Source organism: Gopherus evgoodei, chromosome 2 (genome assembly GCF_007399415.2).
Source record: "Gopherus evgoodei ecotype Sinaloan lineage chromosome 2, rGopEvg1_v1.p, whole genome shotgun sequence".
Classification (NCBI taxonomy): Eukaryota; Metazoa; Chordata; order Testudines; family Testudinidae; genus Gopherus; species Gopherus evgoodei.
Window position 1 is genome coordinate 111,323,871 of NC_044323.1, and position 17,910 is coordinate 111,341,780.

At 46.1% G+C, this 17,910-nt stretch overlaps 1 protein-coding gene across 4 annotated transcripts in view; it reads right to left on the reverse strand.

Moving 5' to 3' along the window:
• GALNT1 (polypeptide N-acetylgalactosaminyltransferase 1) overlaps positions 1 to 17,910 on the reverse strand; it is a 210,025-nt gene that overhangs the window by 102,778 nt on the left and 89,337 nt on the right. For 3 of the 4 annotated variants that reach the window (XM_030551488.1, XM_030551490.1, XM_030551491.1), the window contains one exon: positions 12,582 to 12,756. In XM_030551488.1, the coding sequence (XP_030407348.1) occupies positions 12,582 to 12,756 (175 nt within the window). Of the gene's footprint in view, positions 1 to 12,581; positions 12,757 to 17,910 lie in introns of those variants that run through there. The other variant, XM_030551493.1, reaches the window with a different exon arrangement.

The window sequence follows — 17,910 nt, forward strand, 5'->3', positions numbered from 1 at the left end:
CCTCCCCACCCCAGCTCTCCTCTGTTCCGCATCCTCCCTGAGCATGCCGTCCCCACTCTAATTCTCCTCCCAGGCTTGCAGGGCCAAACAGCTGATTGGACGCGGGAGAAGTGGAGCAGCGACCGCGCGGTCGGGGAGGAACCGCTGTAAAAAAAAAATAAATAAAAAGTGGGGGCACCGCTTTTTGGCACTCCCAAATCTTGGTGCCCTAGGCAACCGCCTAGTTTGCCTTAATGGTAGCACCGGCCCTGCCAGTGAGCAAAAACGGCTGAGTGAACCCAGCTGCCAGGAACAGCTTCATGCTCCAGTCTGGCAAGGAATGGACGGCTGGGGAAAGCACCATATGCAGCCTGCAATGGGGGTGGACGCAAAGGGGAGAAAAATGGCTCCTAGCAACTACAGAAGAGATGGGGGCGGGGGGGAATGCAATAGGTCAGTGCCTTGGGGATTCAGGTCTCCTGACCACCCACTGCAAAATAGTGCGCGCACATCCCACCACCAGCAACCAAGATGGAGGGGACAACTCAGTGCACCGGAGGAAGAAGATCCTCAATATGCCACACAGCAAAATAGCGCAAGAAACAACAATCCACCACCACACACACCGTACCCCTGCAAGCCAGATGCTAAGGAAGGGAGGACGAAACCTTCCAGCTGTGCCTCTGCTGCTCCCTAAAGCCTAGTTCCCCCCCCTCCCCCTCCAGTGGTCAATACCGTACCAGAAACGATGAGGCAAATTAGAAGTAATTGTGTAAAGTTCTCAGACATTTTAGCAATATTCCAGCAGAAATTAAAGCTTCAAGTTCCATTCCAATTTTTACTCCTGGGGGAATTTTGCACCACTGCACAACAAAGAATTTTGCACAAATTAATGTTGGATGTGCAGAATTTCCTTCCCTCCTCCCCTAGAAATGGGCTGCAGAGATGCTGGCTGCCACTAGAGGCCGCTGGACCCAGCAGAGCCCAGTTCACATATAGGAAAAAAAGAAAAAAAGGCCAAGGGGGCGGAGGAACTACTGGAGGGTTCCCAGCAGCTGCAGTTCCTAGCACACCCTGGTAAGGAAGAAGGTGGCAGGGCGCAGGAAACTACGTGCTGGCCTGGGACGGAGCATCAAGTTATTTCTCGCTCTGGATCTCTGGACTCTAGGAGGGTAGGGGTTGTGAGTGTCTGGTCTAGGGGAGGAAGACACACAGTGAGAGTGTCTGGGCTGGGGGGGGAGGCCTGCAGCTGGACTCTAGGGGAGTGTGGGGTGAGAGTGTCTGGCCCCCTGGCTGAGCTCGGGGGGGGGGGGGAGGGGGAAAGGGGCAGGGAAACAGGAACTGGGTTGTGGTAGAGGTTTCTTTAACACTATTCCTGCGGGAATTTCTGCATGTGACTATTGTTACAGACATACTTGCTAGCAGGTATTTTTAAATAAATTGCCAAAATAATTGAAATTGGCATGATTATATAGTATTATTTTGACAAATAAAATGGGCAGAATTTTGCAGAATTTTAAAATACTGTGTGCAGAATTTTTAATGTTTTGGTGCAAAATTCTCCCAGGATTAACTATTTCACAAGCAAATGACAGCTACTATTTTTAAATTTTATCTTTATTAGGTATTTTATGCTACAAATTTCAAATCTGAAATGGTGTGTAAAAATATATAAGAACACTGGGAAAAAATGTGACTGCTTTAAACTCTTTCCAAACTCACTCATATTTTTAAAATACTACAACCATCATTATTGTACAAAAACATCCAGATACAGAGACCAATACAAAATCAGTTAAAGCAAAATGAGTCTAGTTACTGCACAAGATACATAACTTTACATGTTTAATTCAAAATTCACTGTCCTTTCATTATAAGTTTCTACCATGCTGACATTTTAATTTAAAATTTGTTTGCATTTCCTTTTGTTTTATGTTTGTACCAGCACAGTAAAAAGGCCTACGTGACAGCTTATTACATCCACAACATAGTACCATACGTTTGCATGTGTCATTATGGGGTCCTTAATCACCTTATCACACTTCTGTAGCATCACAACATGAATGCAAAATGAGTTATTTTTAAAAAGTAGTTCGCAGAAATGCCTATGAATATCCAGAAAAACTTAAAGGATTAACAAGGTTACATAATACACTACAAAGTCCAGTAGTCCACAGCAAAATACAGAACCTTAAGCAAAAAAGCCCACATGTGCCATACTAATTATGCAATTCCACGCAAGGAAGAGAAATTCCTTTTAAATTCTGTAGGTCAAAATATGCTTTTAAGTCTGCTATTTGCTTGCCTTATTGTCCTAGTTTGCATAACTAAAAAGCTATCTTGCCTTTTATTGATTAATTTAGATTGGCTTTACTCTACAAGATGTGACTTACAAATGGCTAAGTAACTAGTCTTACACCTGCATACAGTTCATTTAATTTCTCATCTTTGCACTTAACTATAAAAGTAATTGCACCCTCAAAACTGGTATAATTAAAGACAATTTTTCAAAGCAATTGTGAGGTCAGTAAGCACAAAAAAAGTTGTTCTATTTTACTTTTCTTGTGAATCTCAAAGCACAACATGATTTAAGAATTGACTGAAGTTCTGTTCCAGCTCAACTTCCAAATGAGGCAACTGTTTCTGAATTTTTCTCTTCAGCAAGGAAGCTCTAGAAACCAGCATATCAAACTTAGACCAAAGAAAAGCAACTGTAGATTATACGCCCTCAACAATAATCTCAAGAAAAACTTCTGAGCCCCTTACAACTAAAACCTATCTGGAATATTAGTCTTATACACTGTACCACAAAGACTCTCCCTATTCCAAATAGCTTATGCTATCAGGGCTAGAGCTTACACATGAATCCAAATAGCTGGAACCATATGCCTGGGACAGATCCATTTACAAGAGACAGCCATAAGGGTATAAGTGACACACGGCGGAGAGAAGAAAGGAGGATACAATTAAATACATGCAAACTTATATACACATATACACCTCTACCCTGATGTAACGCAATCCGATATAAGGCGGGTTCGCATACAAGGCAGTAAAGCTCTAACACACTGCTCAGAGAAGTGTGTTAAGGGTGCCGGGCCAGGCTGGGGCCAAGGGGTTTGAGAAGGGGCAAAGGGTCTCAGAGGCAGTCAGTGGCTTCCCCCCACCCCAGGGTCTGGGGGGCAGCAGCTGTGGGGGCCTGCAGTCCCAGAGTGGCCCAGGGGATTAGCGGCGGGGGGGGGGGAGATGGGGGACGGGCCCAGAGGAGCCTGCTCTGCTTCCCTCACCTCAGCTATGTCGCTTGGGGGAGGGAGCTTAGGGAATGGGATCCCCCCCCACACTCACCAGCAGCAGCAGAAGCAGAGCAGCCTGGCCCAAGCCCACTCCACTCTGCCAGCTCCCAGCCGCAGCACTCCGCTTCCCGTCGCAGGTGAGTATTGCGGGGGGCGGGGGAGGGCATCCTTTCCCCAACCTCTCCGCACTCACCTGCGGTGGGAAGCAGAGCGACATGGCCCCAGCTCACTCCGCTTTCCTTGCCCTGACCCCAGCCATGTAGCTGGGGGGCCGCTGGGGAAAGGTCCTGCACTCACCTGCCTGGCGGGAAGTGGAGCGTCACAGCTGGGAGCTAGCAGAGTGGAGCTGGCTGGGGCTGGGCTGCTCTGCTTCCCGTGAGTGAGGGGAGGTTGGGGAAAGGATACCTTCCACACTCACCTGCAGTGGGAAGTAGAGCGACACGGCCCCAGCCCACTCCACTCCCCTAGCTCCCAGCCGTGGCGCTAGGAAGGTGAGCGCAGGACCTTTCCCCAGCCGCCTCCCAGCGACATGGCTGGGGCCGGAACAAGGAAAGCGGAGTGGGCTGGGGCCGCGTCGCTCCGCTTCCCAACACAGGTGAGTGCAGGGGGGCATCCTTTCCCCAACCTCCCCGCTCTTACCTGCAGTGAAAAGCAGAGTGCCACAGCTGTGGCGGAGTGGAGCGGCTTGGGGTCAGGTTGCTCTGCTTCCTGCTGCTGCCGGTGAGTGCCTGTCAGGGGGTAAAGGGGGGGTGGACGGGTTGGAGCAGTCGGGTCTCTGGAGGGGTGGTCAGAGAACAAGGAACGGGAGGGGTGGGTGCAAAGCAAGTTTGATATAACATGGTCTCACCTATAATGTGGAGAGATTTTTTTTGTTTCCTGATGACTGCGTTATATCGGGGTAGAGGTGTACATGAAAGAGAATAATCTGTGCCACTTTCAAGAAGAAATTGGGTCTTGCTTTATACTCCTAGATCATACTTAAAATTATATTACTATTTGACTAAGTAAACAAATAACTGCAGTGTTTAACACGAAGGAATTAATCCAAAAGTAAATTCATAACCCACTTCAAAATTTATTTAAAGTTAATTATGAACCCATATCATTCAAACCAGATCTAGCTTAATACAAAGTCTTAAAGTTGATCACATTACTCTTATAGAAAACATACCACCATCTCCAATATTACATACTACATCAAAAGTAACTTGAGGAGTATTATTTTTGAAATATAGAACTAGAACTTCCCAGAGAAAAGTGGTCACTGATTACATGCTTTAGAGTAGCAGGATGGAAGGGGGAATAGATCAGTCTAGCAGCTGGACCTTGAATCAGCAGCAGCCCCAGAGGAGCTTCCAGAGAAAAGGGTTCAATGATTCATTGAAAAGAATGCAGGCAGCTGACTGGGAAAATAAGGTTATTTCTTGAACTCTGCCCACCTGAAAGTCCCTCCACTCAAGTGGTCAGGGAAAACTCCAAGAGAGACATCTTAAAGAAGTTATAATTTTATTTAAAAAAGAACAGGAGTACTTGTGGCACCTTAGAGATGAACAAATTTATTACAGCATAAGCTTTCGTGAGCTACAGCCCACTTCTTCGGATGCACAGAATGGAACACAGAGACAGGAAATATTTATACATACAGAGAACATGAAAAGGTGGAAGTATGCATACCAACAGGAAGAGTCTAATCAATTGAGATGAGCTATCATCAGCAGGAGAAAAAAAACTTTTGAAGTGATAATTGAGATGACCCATAGAAGGTGTGAGGAGAACTTAACATAGGGAAATAGATTCAATCAGTGTAAAGACCCAACCATTGCCAGTCTCTGTTTAAACCTAAGTTAATTGTATCTAATTTGCATATTAATTCGAGTTCAGCAGTCTCTCTTTGGAGTTTGTTTTTGAAGTTTTTTTGTTGCAAAATTGCCACCTTCAAGTCTGTCACTGAATGGTTAGAGAGGTTGAAGTGTTCTCCCACTGGTTTTTGAATGTTATGATTCCTGATGTCAGATGTGTGTCCATTTATTCTTTTGCATAGAGACTGTCTGGTTTGGCCAATGTACAGTTTTCATGTTCTTTGTTTGTATAAATAAGTACTCCTGTTCTTTCTGTGGATACAGACTAACACGGCTGTTACTCTGAAACTGAATTTTATTTCAGTTAGTTACTGTTAACTAAAAAATGAATCTGAAAGGGTCAATACCATGCAAGCAACTTCAAATGTAATAAAACCAGATGGACACTAGAGAACTATATGGAACCTAAATAAAAATATGTATCAATTACATTAGGTAAAGTTATTTCAAGTATACTATTTCTTGTTAAATGTTTTTCCCTATATAAGTGAAGAATTTAGTTTGGTTCATTATAAACATGAGATCTCGGAATTCTTCAAATAAGTAATTTTCTCTTGAGATTTACCAGCCCTGATCAAAATATCTTTATTTTCTAGGGTAGAATGATTTAAATGAATTTTAATCATATCTCACTCTCACATTAAAATGTTGATTTGCAACCAAATATAGCCTTTATAATAAATTTGGTACTACTATTTGATAACCAGGAGGATACACTATATCTATACAAAATTACTAAAGAAATTATCTAGCTTAATATCCATTTATTCAAATACTTAATTTTTACATTAAGTTAGAAAATGGTCAGTGATGATTTTTTACTTATTCAATTAATTTTTACTCATGGTTGGTGCCACACTGCTTTTGGATGGAAAAATTCAATTAAGAATGCACAAAAACAGCATTCTAAATTAGTACAACAAAATGACATTAAATGTCATTAAATGTGCTGGATACATAAGAAAATCAAAACATTTTGTATTTAAAAACGGGTTTATTAAACAAAGAAAGTATTATATGTAGTTTAGCAAACTACAATGATTGGTTTTTGATCATCATGTCCTTCAAGATTTTAGAAAAGACAGTTACCTTTCTGTAAGTGGTATTCTTCGAAATGTGTTGCTACTGTCCATTCTATATTAGGTGTGTACGCTCGCAATATGCTTCAGTGCTGCAAGTTTTTCCCTGAGCAGTATTCATAGGGGACCAGCTCTGGCGCCCCCTGGAATGGCATCCACATGGCGCGGTATAAGGGGCGCCACCGGCACCCTCCAACCTCAGTTCCTTCTTGATGGAAACTTGGAGTGGAGAAGGAGGGCGGGTCATGGAATGGGCATGAGCAACACATCTCAAAGAACACCAGTTATGGAAAAGATAACTCTCTTTTCTTCTTTGAGTGCTTGCTCGTGTCCATTCCAAGTTAGGTGACTCCAAAGCAGTATCCCTAGAGGTGGGTAGGAGTTCATGGATGTGTAAATTGCAACACAGCTCTGCTGAACCCAGCATCGTTCCTGGCCTGCTGAGTGATGGCATAATTAGCAGAAAACGTGTGGACAGAGGACCACATTGCGGCTTTACAGATGTCCTAGATAGGGATGTGCACCAGGAAGGCTACCAAAGACACCGGCGCTCTTGTAGTGGGCTCTGACAATCGGCAGCAGTGGAACCCTCGCCAAGGCCATAACAGGTGCTCATGCATGAGGTAATCCAATTGGAAATCCTCTGTGAGGACACCGGATGACCCATCATCCTATCTGCTGCAGAGATGAAGAGCAAGATCCATTTACAGAAAGGCTTGGTACCCTCCAAGTAAAAAGCCAAGGTCCCTCAGGTGTCCAGGGCATGAAGATGGTCTTCACTGGTCTTGTGCGGTTTGGGACAGAACATCAGGAGGAAGATGTTCATATGGAAGATGGAGACCACCTTTGGCAGGAAGGCCAGGTGGGGCCGCTACTGAACCTTATCCTTGCAGAGGACTGTGTACAGAGGCTAGGAGATCAAGGCTTTAATTTCAGAGACTTGTCTCACTGATGTCACCGCCACCAGGAATGTGACCTTCCATGACGGGGGGGAAAAGGAGCAGGAAACCAGCATCTCAAAGGGTGGGCCTGTAAGCCTAGAGAGGACCAAGTTAAGATCCTGCTGCGGGATGGGAGCCCGTACCTGCGTGAAAAGTCTCAAGCCCTCTCAGGAACATGTGAAAACACTGTCTGTCCTTGGATCAGCAGGTAAAAAGTGGAGATGGCCACAAGATGCGCTCTAATGGAAGTGTGCGCCAGGCCCTGGTTTCTCAAATGGAGCAGGTAGTCCAGGTCAGCCTGTAGGGAGGAACACAAGGGAGAGATGCCCCATTTGGACACCCAGTGGGAAAACCTCATCCACTTGGCCAGGTAAGTCAGTCTAGTTGAGGGCTTCCTATTTTCCAGGAAGACCTATTGGACCCCATATGAACAGGTTCGCGCCTCCAGGTTCAGCCACACAGCATCCACATCAAGATGTGAAGGGACCTGAAGTCAGGGCTGGTGCAAGGATGTTTCGCGCCCTAGGCAAAACTTCCACCTTGTGCCGTCTCCCCTACCCCCACAGCAGCTCCCCCACTCCGCCCTGAGGCGTTCCCATTGCGGTAGCTCCCCACCCCCCACCCTGAGGCACCCCGCCTGGCCCCCCATCTCACCCCTGCTCTGTCTCCACCCCGAGCATGCCGTCGCTGCTTCACTTCTCCCGCCTCCCAGGCTTGCGGCGCCAATCGCAAGCCTGGGAGGTGGGAGAAGTGAAGCAGCCACGGCGTGCTCGGGGAGGAGGCGGGGCAGGGGTGAGCTGGGATGGGGAGCTCCCCTGCATGCACCCCCCCACTTGCTGCAGATGGCCCTCCCCACGCTCCCTTGCCCCAGCTCCCTCCGCCTAAATGCTGGCGGCGACTGGGGCGGCCGAAGATCCTGCCGCCGCGGTTGCTGCTGAAGAAAATGGCGCCCCCCAAATCCCAGTGCCCTAGGCGACCACCTAGGTCACCTAAATGGTTGCACTGACCCTGCCTGAAGTTGGGGTGTAACAGTTGACCTTGGTCCTGTAACAACAAGTCCAGTCACTTGGCCAGGGTCCACGGAGGGGCTGCTGTCAGGTTCATGAGCTTGCCGAACCAGTGCTGGCCAGGCTTCACAGGGGCGATCATGACAACGTGCACCTTGTCTCTCTTGATCTTTGCCAAGGCACTGCTGAGAATCTGAGGGAATGCATACATCAGGCTCCCTAACCACGAGAGGAGGGAGGCATCAGAGGGAGCCCTTGCTCAGACCTTGCCAAAAACAAAATTTCCCTGTTCTGTCTCCCCACTCGGGGAGTTCCTCACCTTTGGAAGATCATGCAGGCTACCTCTGGATGGAGCGACCACTTGTGATGAGAGGAGAAGAGCCTGTTGAGCTGGTCCGCCAGTGTATTCCTGATGCCGGGAAGATGACACGCTTCCAGGCAGATTTTGTGGCTGATGCAGAGGTCCCAGAGATAGAGTGCCTCCTGACAGAGGGCCGACGAGCACACTCCCCCTTGCCTGTTGATGTAGAACATCGAGACTGTATTATCAGTCAGGACTCTTAACTCCTTGCCTGAGAGGTGAAGCAGGAAGATTCCGCACGCCAGCTGGACTGCTCGGAACTCTGACGCTTAACATACAACCACGCCTCCTTCGGGTACCACATCCCTGAAACTGGAGGACACCCAGATGCGCACCTCAGCTAAGGTCCGAGGCGTCCGACATGAACTCAATGGAGTGATGAGCGTTGTTGAACAGAACCCCCTCCTAGGACTGTCCTGCAGTCGGTCCACCATCATAGAGAGGTAAGTATCACCTGGGGAATGGTAACTATCTTTTCCAGGGAGTCTTGGGTCTGGGAATAGACTGTTCCCAGCCACTGTTGCAGGGGCCGCATCTGGAGCCTGGCATGGTGGACCACATAAGTGCACCTGCCACGTGGCCCAGCAGGTGCAGACAGACCCTGGCTGTAGTCAGATGGAATGCAGAGACTTCCGCAATGAGGTTCATCAACATGTGGAACCTTTCCAGTGGAAGGAGTGCTCTGGCGCAGGTCGAGCCAAGGACCGCTCCAATGAGCTCTATCCTCCGCACTGGCACGAACGCTGACTTTTTGTCGTTTACAAGTAGGCCCAGAGAGCGGCACGTGACTTGAAGTACAACAACATCCCTTGGGACTGAAGACCATGGGGCTGCCCTTGACAAGCTAGTCGTTGAGGTACAGGTAGGTCTGGATACCAGGCGCCTGAAGTAAGCTGCTACCACCGACACATTTGGTAAACAACCTCGGTGCTGTCGCCAGGCCAAATGGGAGAACAGGCAGTAGTAGGGCCCCACTGTAAACCAGAGGAAGCATCTGCATCCTTGAAAGATCGCTATGCAGAAGTATGTGTCTTTCAAGTCAAGGGCAGCATATCAGTCCCCAGATCGAGGGAAGGATAATTGAAGCCAGAGAGCCCATGAGGAACTTTAGCATCTTTAAGTACTTGTTGAGGTCTCCCAGGTCCAAGATGGGTCATAGACCGCCCTGGGCCTTAGGGATTAAAAAAGTACCAGGAATAGAACCCCTTGGTCCTGTACTCAAGAGGAACTTTTTCCACCGCACCCAGATGTAGCAACCCTTTACCTCCAGCACTAGGAGACTCTTGTGAGAGGGGTCCCTGAAGAGGGATGGGGAAGGCAGGCGGGAAGGGGGGAGAAAGGAACTGGAGGATACAACCCTGCTCCACTGTGCTGAGGACCCGGCAGTCCGAAGTTATAGAGGTCCAAGCAGGGAGGAAAAGGGGTCTTCCAATTCCTCTGCCTGAAGCCGCAGGTTAGAAGTGACCCTCTTCAAAAGTTCCTGATGTGCTTTGGTGTCATCCTGAGGAATCAGGTGAGGGGGCCCCAGTGATAGCCTCATCTGGTGACAACAAGGACTATGCTGGTGTTGTGAGAACATCCACGTCCATTGGGGGTCCAGCAGCTTGCTCCCTTGGGTCCTCCTGGACCTGTGGGCTCTTACCCCCTGAAGCATCAAGCATCGGAAGGGAATGGGATACTGAGGCCACTGGCCTCTCCAAGGCTCCCAACACGGATCAGAGGAGGTTGTGAGAATCCCTAAGGGTTCCACGGGAACCATGGCACTGGCCACTGAGATTGGGACCATGGGACAGATTTTGGTGCTGATAATGTAGTTGACACTGCCGGTACCAGGGCTTGTCCCGCAATCAGGGAACCTCACTCTGAGCCAGAGCTACCAGCAGAGTAGTCAGTACCAGACAACCAGGATCAGGCGGAGCAGTGGCTCCCGTCCGACTTGTGTCAGTCACTTTGTCCCGAAGCCGACCTATCCAAGTGAGACTGTCTTGGTCGCACTCTCCAGGACCGACAGTGTTTGGTGGATCTGTGTCGAATACCTGACGATCCACGCCTCATGCTACTCAACAGGTCCCAGGACGTCGAATGGAACCAGAAGCTACTACAGACCAGTTGCCGGGAAGATCGTCCTGAGTAGGGCAACCTCTCCTTCTTGGAGACAGTGATGATGGCCTGGCAATTGGCAGTCTCTGGCATCCAATCGGTCCCGGGCCCTTGGAGATGGTTGGGGCCGATCCCAGAGTTCTTGCCAGATGGCGTGTGCCTCAGAGGGTCTATACCAATCTACTGGTAAGGTACACCTCGAGTGCCTTGATTGGTGCCACCGGTGTGTAGACCGAAGAGGGCTCCACTGAGCCTGCCTCTTCAGTCCTGAAGCGTGACGGCTTTGGGCAGGCAAATGCTGGCTGGACGTCCCGCTCTATGGGGAACAGTACCACTGAGGTGGGGACACGCACAGATCCCAATGTGGGTTTATCCCCAAGACTGGGGTACTGCGGGAGCTGGTGTGGGCAGCACCATGAGCATCAGGATCTCTTGAGCTGCTCGAAGAGCTTTGGGCGTTGACGGCACCTGAAGCTGGCTACGGCCTGCACTGCTATTTGAGGTTGCAGGCAAAGCCTGGGATGGGCTGCACTGCTTGATTTGAGCTGGGGCCCAACTTCCCGAAGTGGGCGCTGAGCTGCCCGGCACGGGTCGTGGCTCGTTCCAACCCTCTCCTTTCCCTTACAGGAAGTAGGAGATCTTCCCCTCACAGTCTTTTTCGGCTTTTTGACTAGAGTCGTGGAGGGGGACCAGTGCCAGATCATGGACAGCCCTGGTGGAGCACTGCGCGCAGAGGCCATGGTGCCTGGTGCAGAGTCGGACCACTGCTCCGGTGCCAGAGTGAAGGCTGACTCCATTAGAAGCACTTTCAGAGGGATATCATGCTCCTCCTTCATCCTAGGTCTGAAGGGCTTGCAGATACGGCACTTGTCACTTGTGTCCTTCACCTAAGCACCTTAGGCAGCTGGTATGTGGATTGCTGATGGGCACAGGTCGTTTGCAGTGATCGCAAGGCTAAAGCCTGGGGACCAGGGCACACCCCATCCCCCGGCTGGTCCCATTCGTGACTAACGAAAAGTTGAGAATTACTACTAAGGGTATCTAAGAAACTACTAACTATACACAACTATATTACAGGTTTTCAAAGTTCACAAGAACAGAAAACGAAACAACGATAGCCAAAGCAGCAGATGCTCCAGCACCGTCACTGGCGGCAAGAAGGAACTGAGGGGGAGCTGGCGGCGCCCCATATACAGTGCCATGTGGGCACCACTCAACGTGGTACCAGAGCTGGTCCCCTACAGATACTGCTGAGGGAAAAACTTGCAGCACCAGTGCATGTGGTGAACACACACACCTAATACAGAATGGACATGAGCAAGCACTCGAACTACTAGTTGATCTTCTCTTCTCTCACACTTAGTTTTTATAGATACATTTGAAGAAAATAAGCTTTCCTGCTTTTTCAAGTCCCAATCAGTTTCTCAACTTTGAATGGACTGGCCATTGAACAAAACTAGCTGAATAAACTGAAAAGAAGAAAATATTCTCTTTGCACCTGCAAAGAGAAGAGGATCTGGCTACCAAAACCTTGTTTTGCACTTCAAACTCTGGTCCCAGGTGTTTAGCTAATTATTTTTGTCAGTTAAGGGCAGAGGTGGGCAAACTGCGGCCCACAGGACCCTCCTGCCCAGTCCCTGAGCTCCTCGCCCAGGAAGCTAGCCCCTGGCCCCTCCCCCACAGCCTCAGCTCACTGTTTAATTTTATTTCTTTTCTTGAAAAAGCCTAATTATAACTAACTTCATGGTTGCAATAGTAGTAAATGAAATTTGTTGGCTTTGCTTTTAAGTTGAATTTTACAAATGAACCCCTCAAAACCCAGCAATTCTAACCACCTCATGTCTTACAACTTTCATATCTATGCTGATTACCAACATATAAAAGAACAGTGGTTACTATGGAGATTTGTAATATGTGTTCACTTAAGTGAAGCATGCTTTCGATAGAATAGAAGGTACTTACCCTTCTAACCTGACATCAGGTAATGATCTGTTGAGAGCAATCATTTCACTTGCCATTAAATTAAACTGATTTATTTTAAACATCTCTTTCATTTTTTCTTGATCCTCTTTAGGAACAACAACAGGCTTCCCCATTTCTCCAGGACCTTCATGTGGCTTCTGTACCGGTTCTGGAACTAACAAAACAGAAGTTTTAATACTGAACAAATTACCTGGGGTTCTCAATCATCATTGTACCATGACCCCCTTCAGACAACAAAAATGACTACAAGACCCCAGGAGAGGGAACAGAAACTTGAGCTTGCCTGAGGGCTTGTCTACATCACAAAGTTGCAGCGCTGGTGAGGGGGTTACAGCGCTGCAACTTAGGAGGTGTACACATCTGCAGGGCATCACCAGCGCTGCAACTCCCTGTTTGCAGCGCTGGCCGTACTCCCGTTTTGTCTCGGGTGTAGAGGATCCAGCGCTGGTGATCCAGCGCTGGTAATCAAGTGTAGACACTTACCAGCGCTTTTCTTGACCTCCGTGGAATAAGCAGCTATCGCAGCATACCTGAGGAAGCCTCTCTGGTAATCAAGCAGGTCTCCTTCCCTGCGGTTTGCAGGGGGGTTCGGGGAACGCGAGAGCAAACCGCGGGGAAGCAGGTCTCCTTCCCCGGTTTGCTCTCGCGTTCCCCGAATCCCCCGTGCAAGCAGGTCTCCTTCCCTGCGGTTTGCTCTCGCGTTCGCCGAACCCCCCTTGAAACTGCCCAACAGCGCTGCAGTGTGGCCACATCTAACACCACTTGCAGCGCTGGTTGCTGTAAGTGTGGCCACTCTGCAGCGCTGGCCCTATACAGCTGTACTAATACAGCTGTAACAACCAGCGCTGCAAAATTGTAGATGTAGACATGCCCTCAGTCTCACCACCCCAGACAGGGAGGCCAAAGGCAAAACTCAAGCCCCAACACCCAGGACTGAGGCAGTGGGGCTCAAGCTTTGACCCTGAGCTGTGGGACTCAGGCTTCAGCCCTAGGCCCTAGCAAGTCTAATGCCAGCCCTGGCAACCCCATTATAAAGGGCTTGCGACCCACTTTGGGGTCCCAACCCAATTTGAGAACCACTGGATTAGACTATTCTGAAATTTACTGGAGAAATAAGACTATTGCAGGCATTTATCATTTTTTTTTTCAAAAGCATATCTAATTTGTTTAATGATGCATTTGTTCCATATGAAGCAAGATCCGAGGACAGGTGATCTAAAATTTGACATTTTTAAATACTAGAAAAATATAAACTTCCGACTATTAATATATTTAACAAGAGCAGTTAAATCTCATTCTCAGCAGCTATTGTGCACTTGGAGGACCAAAAAGCACCCATCTTTCTGTCATCACATTTTGTATTGTACAAACCTACTGCATTACAAATATAACTCAGTTATGGAATGAACCTCTACATTATATTTCACAGACTACCTGAGAAAAAAATAATTAGTGGGGGTTTTATTTCACATCTAGTAACATCCACTTTCACATAGATTATGAGGTTAGCACAGGAATTTATTTTTATATAAAAAAGTTCTATTTAAGTGAAAAATAATCCATTTAGCCTAAAATTCGGATAAGTATACTTTACGATTTGGCATTGATTAAAAAATATTTGAATTCATCCTTCAGAATAATCTTCTCGATTTTAGGAAAATTTAATTCGACCAGAATTAATCTATTACAAACTGGAAACAATGTGTTAGCTCTAGCCAATCTGTATCAACAAGCAAATTTAAATTACTCCTAAACTAGGCATTCTATTTCTAATACCAATTGTTTGCCAACTAAAAGACAAAACCAGAAACAGAACATTATTTCATTTCTATGCTTCTGGTAAAGGATTACAAATAATTGAGACTAAAAAACAAAACTAATCTATCAAAAAGTGGCCAGTGTTTCTTTATAAATACCCGTTTTGTGATATTTTTCAAAATTTCAATTTAAATACACAAATAATGAAATTTCAAAACACTTGTTTTTAACTTGACCTTTAGCATATATATTGTCTCTGAGTCATCTAGACATTGAATTATCAGATTAATTTTAATAGAAAACAGCATTATAAATGAGCTAAATAATTCAATGTACTCTAACAGAATATCAGGTAATTCCAGCAAAATCAAGACACCACCCTCCTTTTTCTCTTCCTGCTTCCCAAATATGAAATGCTCCTTAACTTTTGGCTAAAAAAAATACTGTAATCTTACACAAGATCAAAGGGGGGAAAATAGCTCGTCAAGAGCAAAAACAAAATGCATCCTATACTCACTGAAAATTCAAATGATACAAACATATAAAGAGTAACAAATGAGAGATCTTGTGCCTATTTCACTGAGTTTTCCAAAATGACTGCAGGGGGTAAACTATTAGCAATACCTAAATTCAGTTTGTTAGCATTTTCATTATAAAAGATTTTCAGAGTTTTTTCCCTAGAAGCTCAAACATTTCCAGCAGGCCTTTGAAATTTGGTAGGGTGAATATTCTGTGAGCAAAGAAATAGCTTTTCTTTGTCACATGGAATTCATTCAAGTTTGGCTGAGACGTACTGTTAAAAATTGCCAGTTGACCAATCTGCCTGGTTCAATGGAATTGACATGTTCTTGCAGAACACCATTCCATCAAATCACCATTTTTCAACAGAGAGCTGTTCCATTGGAAGATTTTCAATAACGTCTAATTATGATCAGTCTAATTCTGTTATGTATCACAGGACCACTTGCCTCATTTGGTGCACAGTATAGACAGTGCAACCCAAATTCTGCGATCTCTCAGTTTTTCAAGTGCTTTACTTTACAACCTAAAAACAACAATTAAAAAGAACATTACAGAGACAAGGTGGGTGAGGTAATATCTTTTACTGGACCAACTTCTGTTGGTGAAAGAAAAACTTGCAAGCTCTTCTTGAAAGTGTCTCTCTTTCACCAAAAGAAGTTGGTTTAATAGAAGATATTACCTCACCCATCCTGTCTCTCTACTATTCCAGGACCAACATGGCTACAACACTGCTGCAAACAAAAGAACTTTATGTATTTCAGAAAATATCTCGCATGAATTGGTTTGATATTCAATTAGTCATAAAGGAGACCTTCAGAATATTATAGCTATACAGAGTTGTTATAATTCTGTTTAAAACAGCATCTGGTCAGCTTGCTAACTGGTTTCACTCTCAGATTTCACACCAGTATTGCTAATAGAATGCTAAATTAATATATTTCTCAGCAAAGCTAATTACTAAGTGTTATATCAAATATTTAATTGAAAACAGTCTTTCCATTCATATTATAAGGCCATTTAGGACTAACAGAAAACAGTTATATGAAGTAATATTATTTAACCAACTTTGTGCTTTTCCTACATTATATTTATCTTAAAGTGCAAATTATCTGTTCTGTTAAAAAATGAAGTTTCTACACATGAAGAGGACTGAGTTCAATTTGAAACTTGACTTCAGTGAGAGTTGGTGGGAAATTAAAATACAGTGTCTGCATCTCATCACCACCGTCTCAAAAAAAAGACAGCTAGCTGCCTTTAACAGAAAGAACAAAAATCTCAAGGGACAGTTCATAAAATCTTAGAGTTTCAAATGACCATTCACTAGTTCTTATTTAAACATTCTTTGATTGCTGCTCCCAAGCAACTTTTATAAACAAAACGTGCAAAAAACCCTCTGAAAATGGAAATGATCTACTAAACACAACTGCTTTTTAATAAAAAACCTTTGAGTCTTCCTTTTTTGCCTGTTCTCTTTCCCCATCCCAGTTCAGTTCATGCTCCATCTCCCCCCACTTGTGGTAATACATACATGCAAAGCATTTCTCCAGTAACATCAATAGGAGCAGCACTAGAGCAGAGAAAAGCCTCCTCCCACTGCAGAGATTAGGGTTTAATATATGTTCCCCTCTCCTCCCAAAAAAGTTTCAGTGCCAGTCAGGGAACAGAACTTCTCAAGGAACTTCACATTTAATTTGTCCTCTGCACGTTTTTTTTTTTTCAATAGACATAGTAATTATACTTAAAAGAAATTAGTCACATTAAAAGCTCAAACACAGATTCTGGCCTTAGAATCAGAAGAGCCTCAACACAATATATTTTATCTTCACAAACATCCTTATGAGGTAAAATATCATCACTATTTTTCAACTGGAAACTAAGGCATAATGATTAAGACCAAAGTTGTCAAAGTATCTACAGTAAAATCTGCATTATCTGGCACTTTACCAACCAGAAAGCTCTATAAACCAGCATTTTGGGAGGGGGATGTGGGGCATGGGCTCTGGGAGGGAGTTTTAGTGTGGGAGGGGGCTCAAGATAGGGGGTTAGGGCACGGGAGGGGTTTTGGGGTCCCAGATCCACGTAGTGCGCAACTCGAGCGGCTCCCTGCAAGCGGCAACATATCCCTGCTGCTCCTTGTTGGAGGTGTGCCAGGCAGCTCTGCACGCTGCCTCCATCCGCAGGCGCTGCCCCCGCAGCTGCCACTGGCCGTGGTCAATGGTACTAGGCGAAGGAACAGCCACAGGGCTCACGCTGGCTCCGCAGCTCCCGTTGGCTGGGGACCGCAGCCATGGGAGCAGCACCTGCAGGCAGAGGCAGCATACAGAGCCACCTGGTCACGCCTCAGCCTAGGAGCAGCAGGGACATATTGCCGCTTGCAGGGAGCTGCCTGAGATGAGCACCGCCAGGATTCGCACTTTGCATCCCCTCCCCAGCCCTGAGCTCCCTCACCCAAATTACCATCCTCCCTCTTAGTTAACCGGAATTTTTGACTTACTGGCACCCCCCATTCCCTCAACATGCTAAACACCCAAGTTTTTACTGTACTAATTTTGAGTGCCCCCTTGAGATGCTTAGGACCTGATTTTCCCAAGTACTTCCAGTTTATATATTCTAAGCACAGCTGCCATTGACTTCAGTTGTGGTTGTGAGTCCTCAGCACTTCTGTATATCAAATCCCATGTGTCTCAAATTGGGCACACAAAAAATGAGCCACACAGTTAGTGGCCACCTCCTAAAAATTTGGTTTAAGAGACTTTTCCATTTGCACACTGGAAGTTTACAGAAACCCAGTTCTCTGGTGTGGCATTCAACTGCTTAAACCATGAGATCAACCTCTCTCTTCCTGCAGTTTCCTGCCTCATTCACTACTCAACTTCCAAGTTCTATAACAATCAGCTTCCTCCATTACACAATACTGTTTGGGCACTGTCTATCCTATGCACTGAATGAGGCAGAAGCCCCTTTAGAAAAAATAAATAGGTGATATGTAAAGACTGCATGGTAATGCATACATTCCAGGGTGCTGATT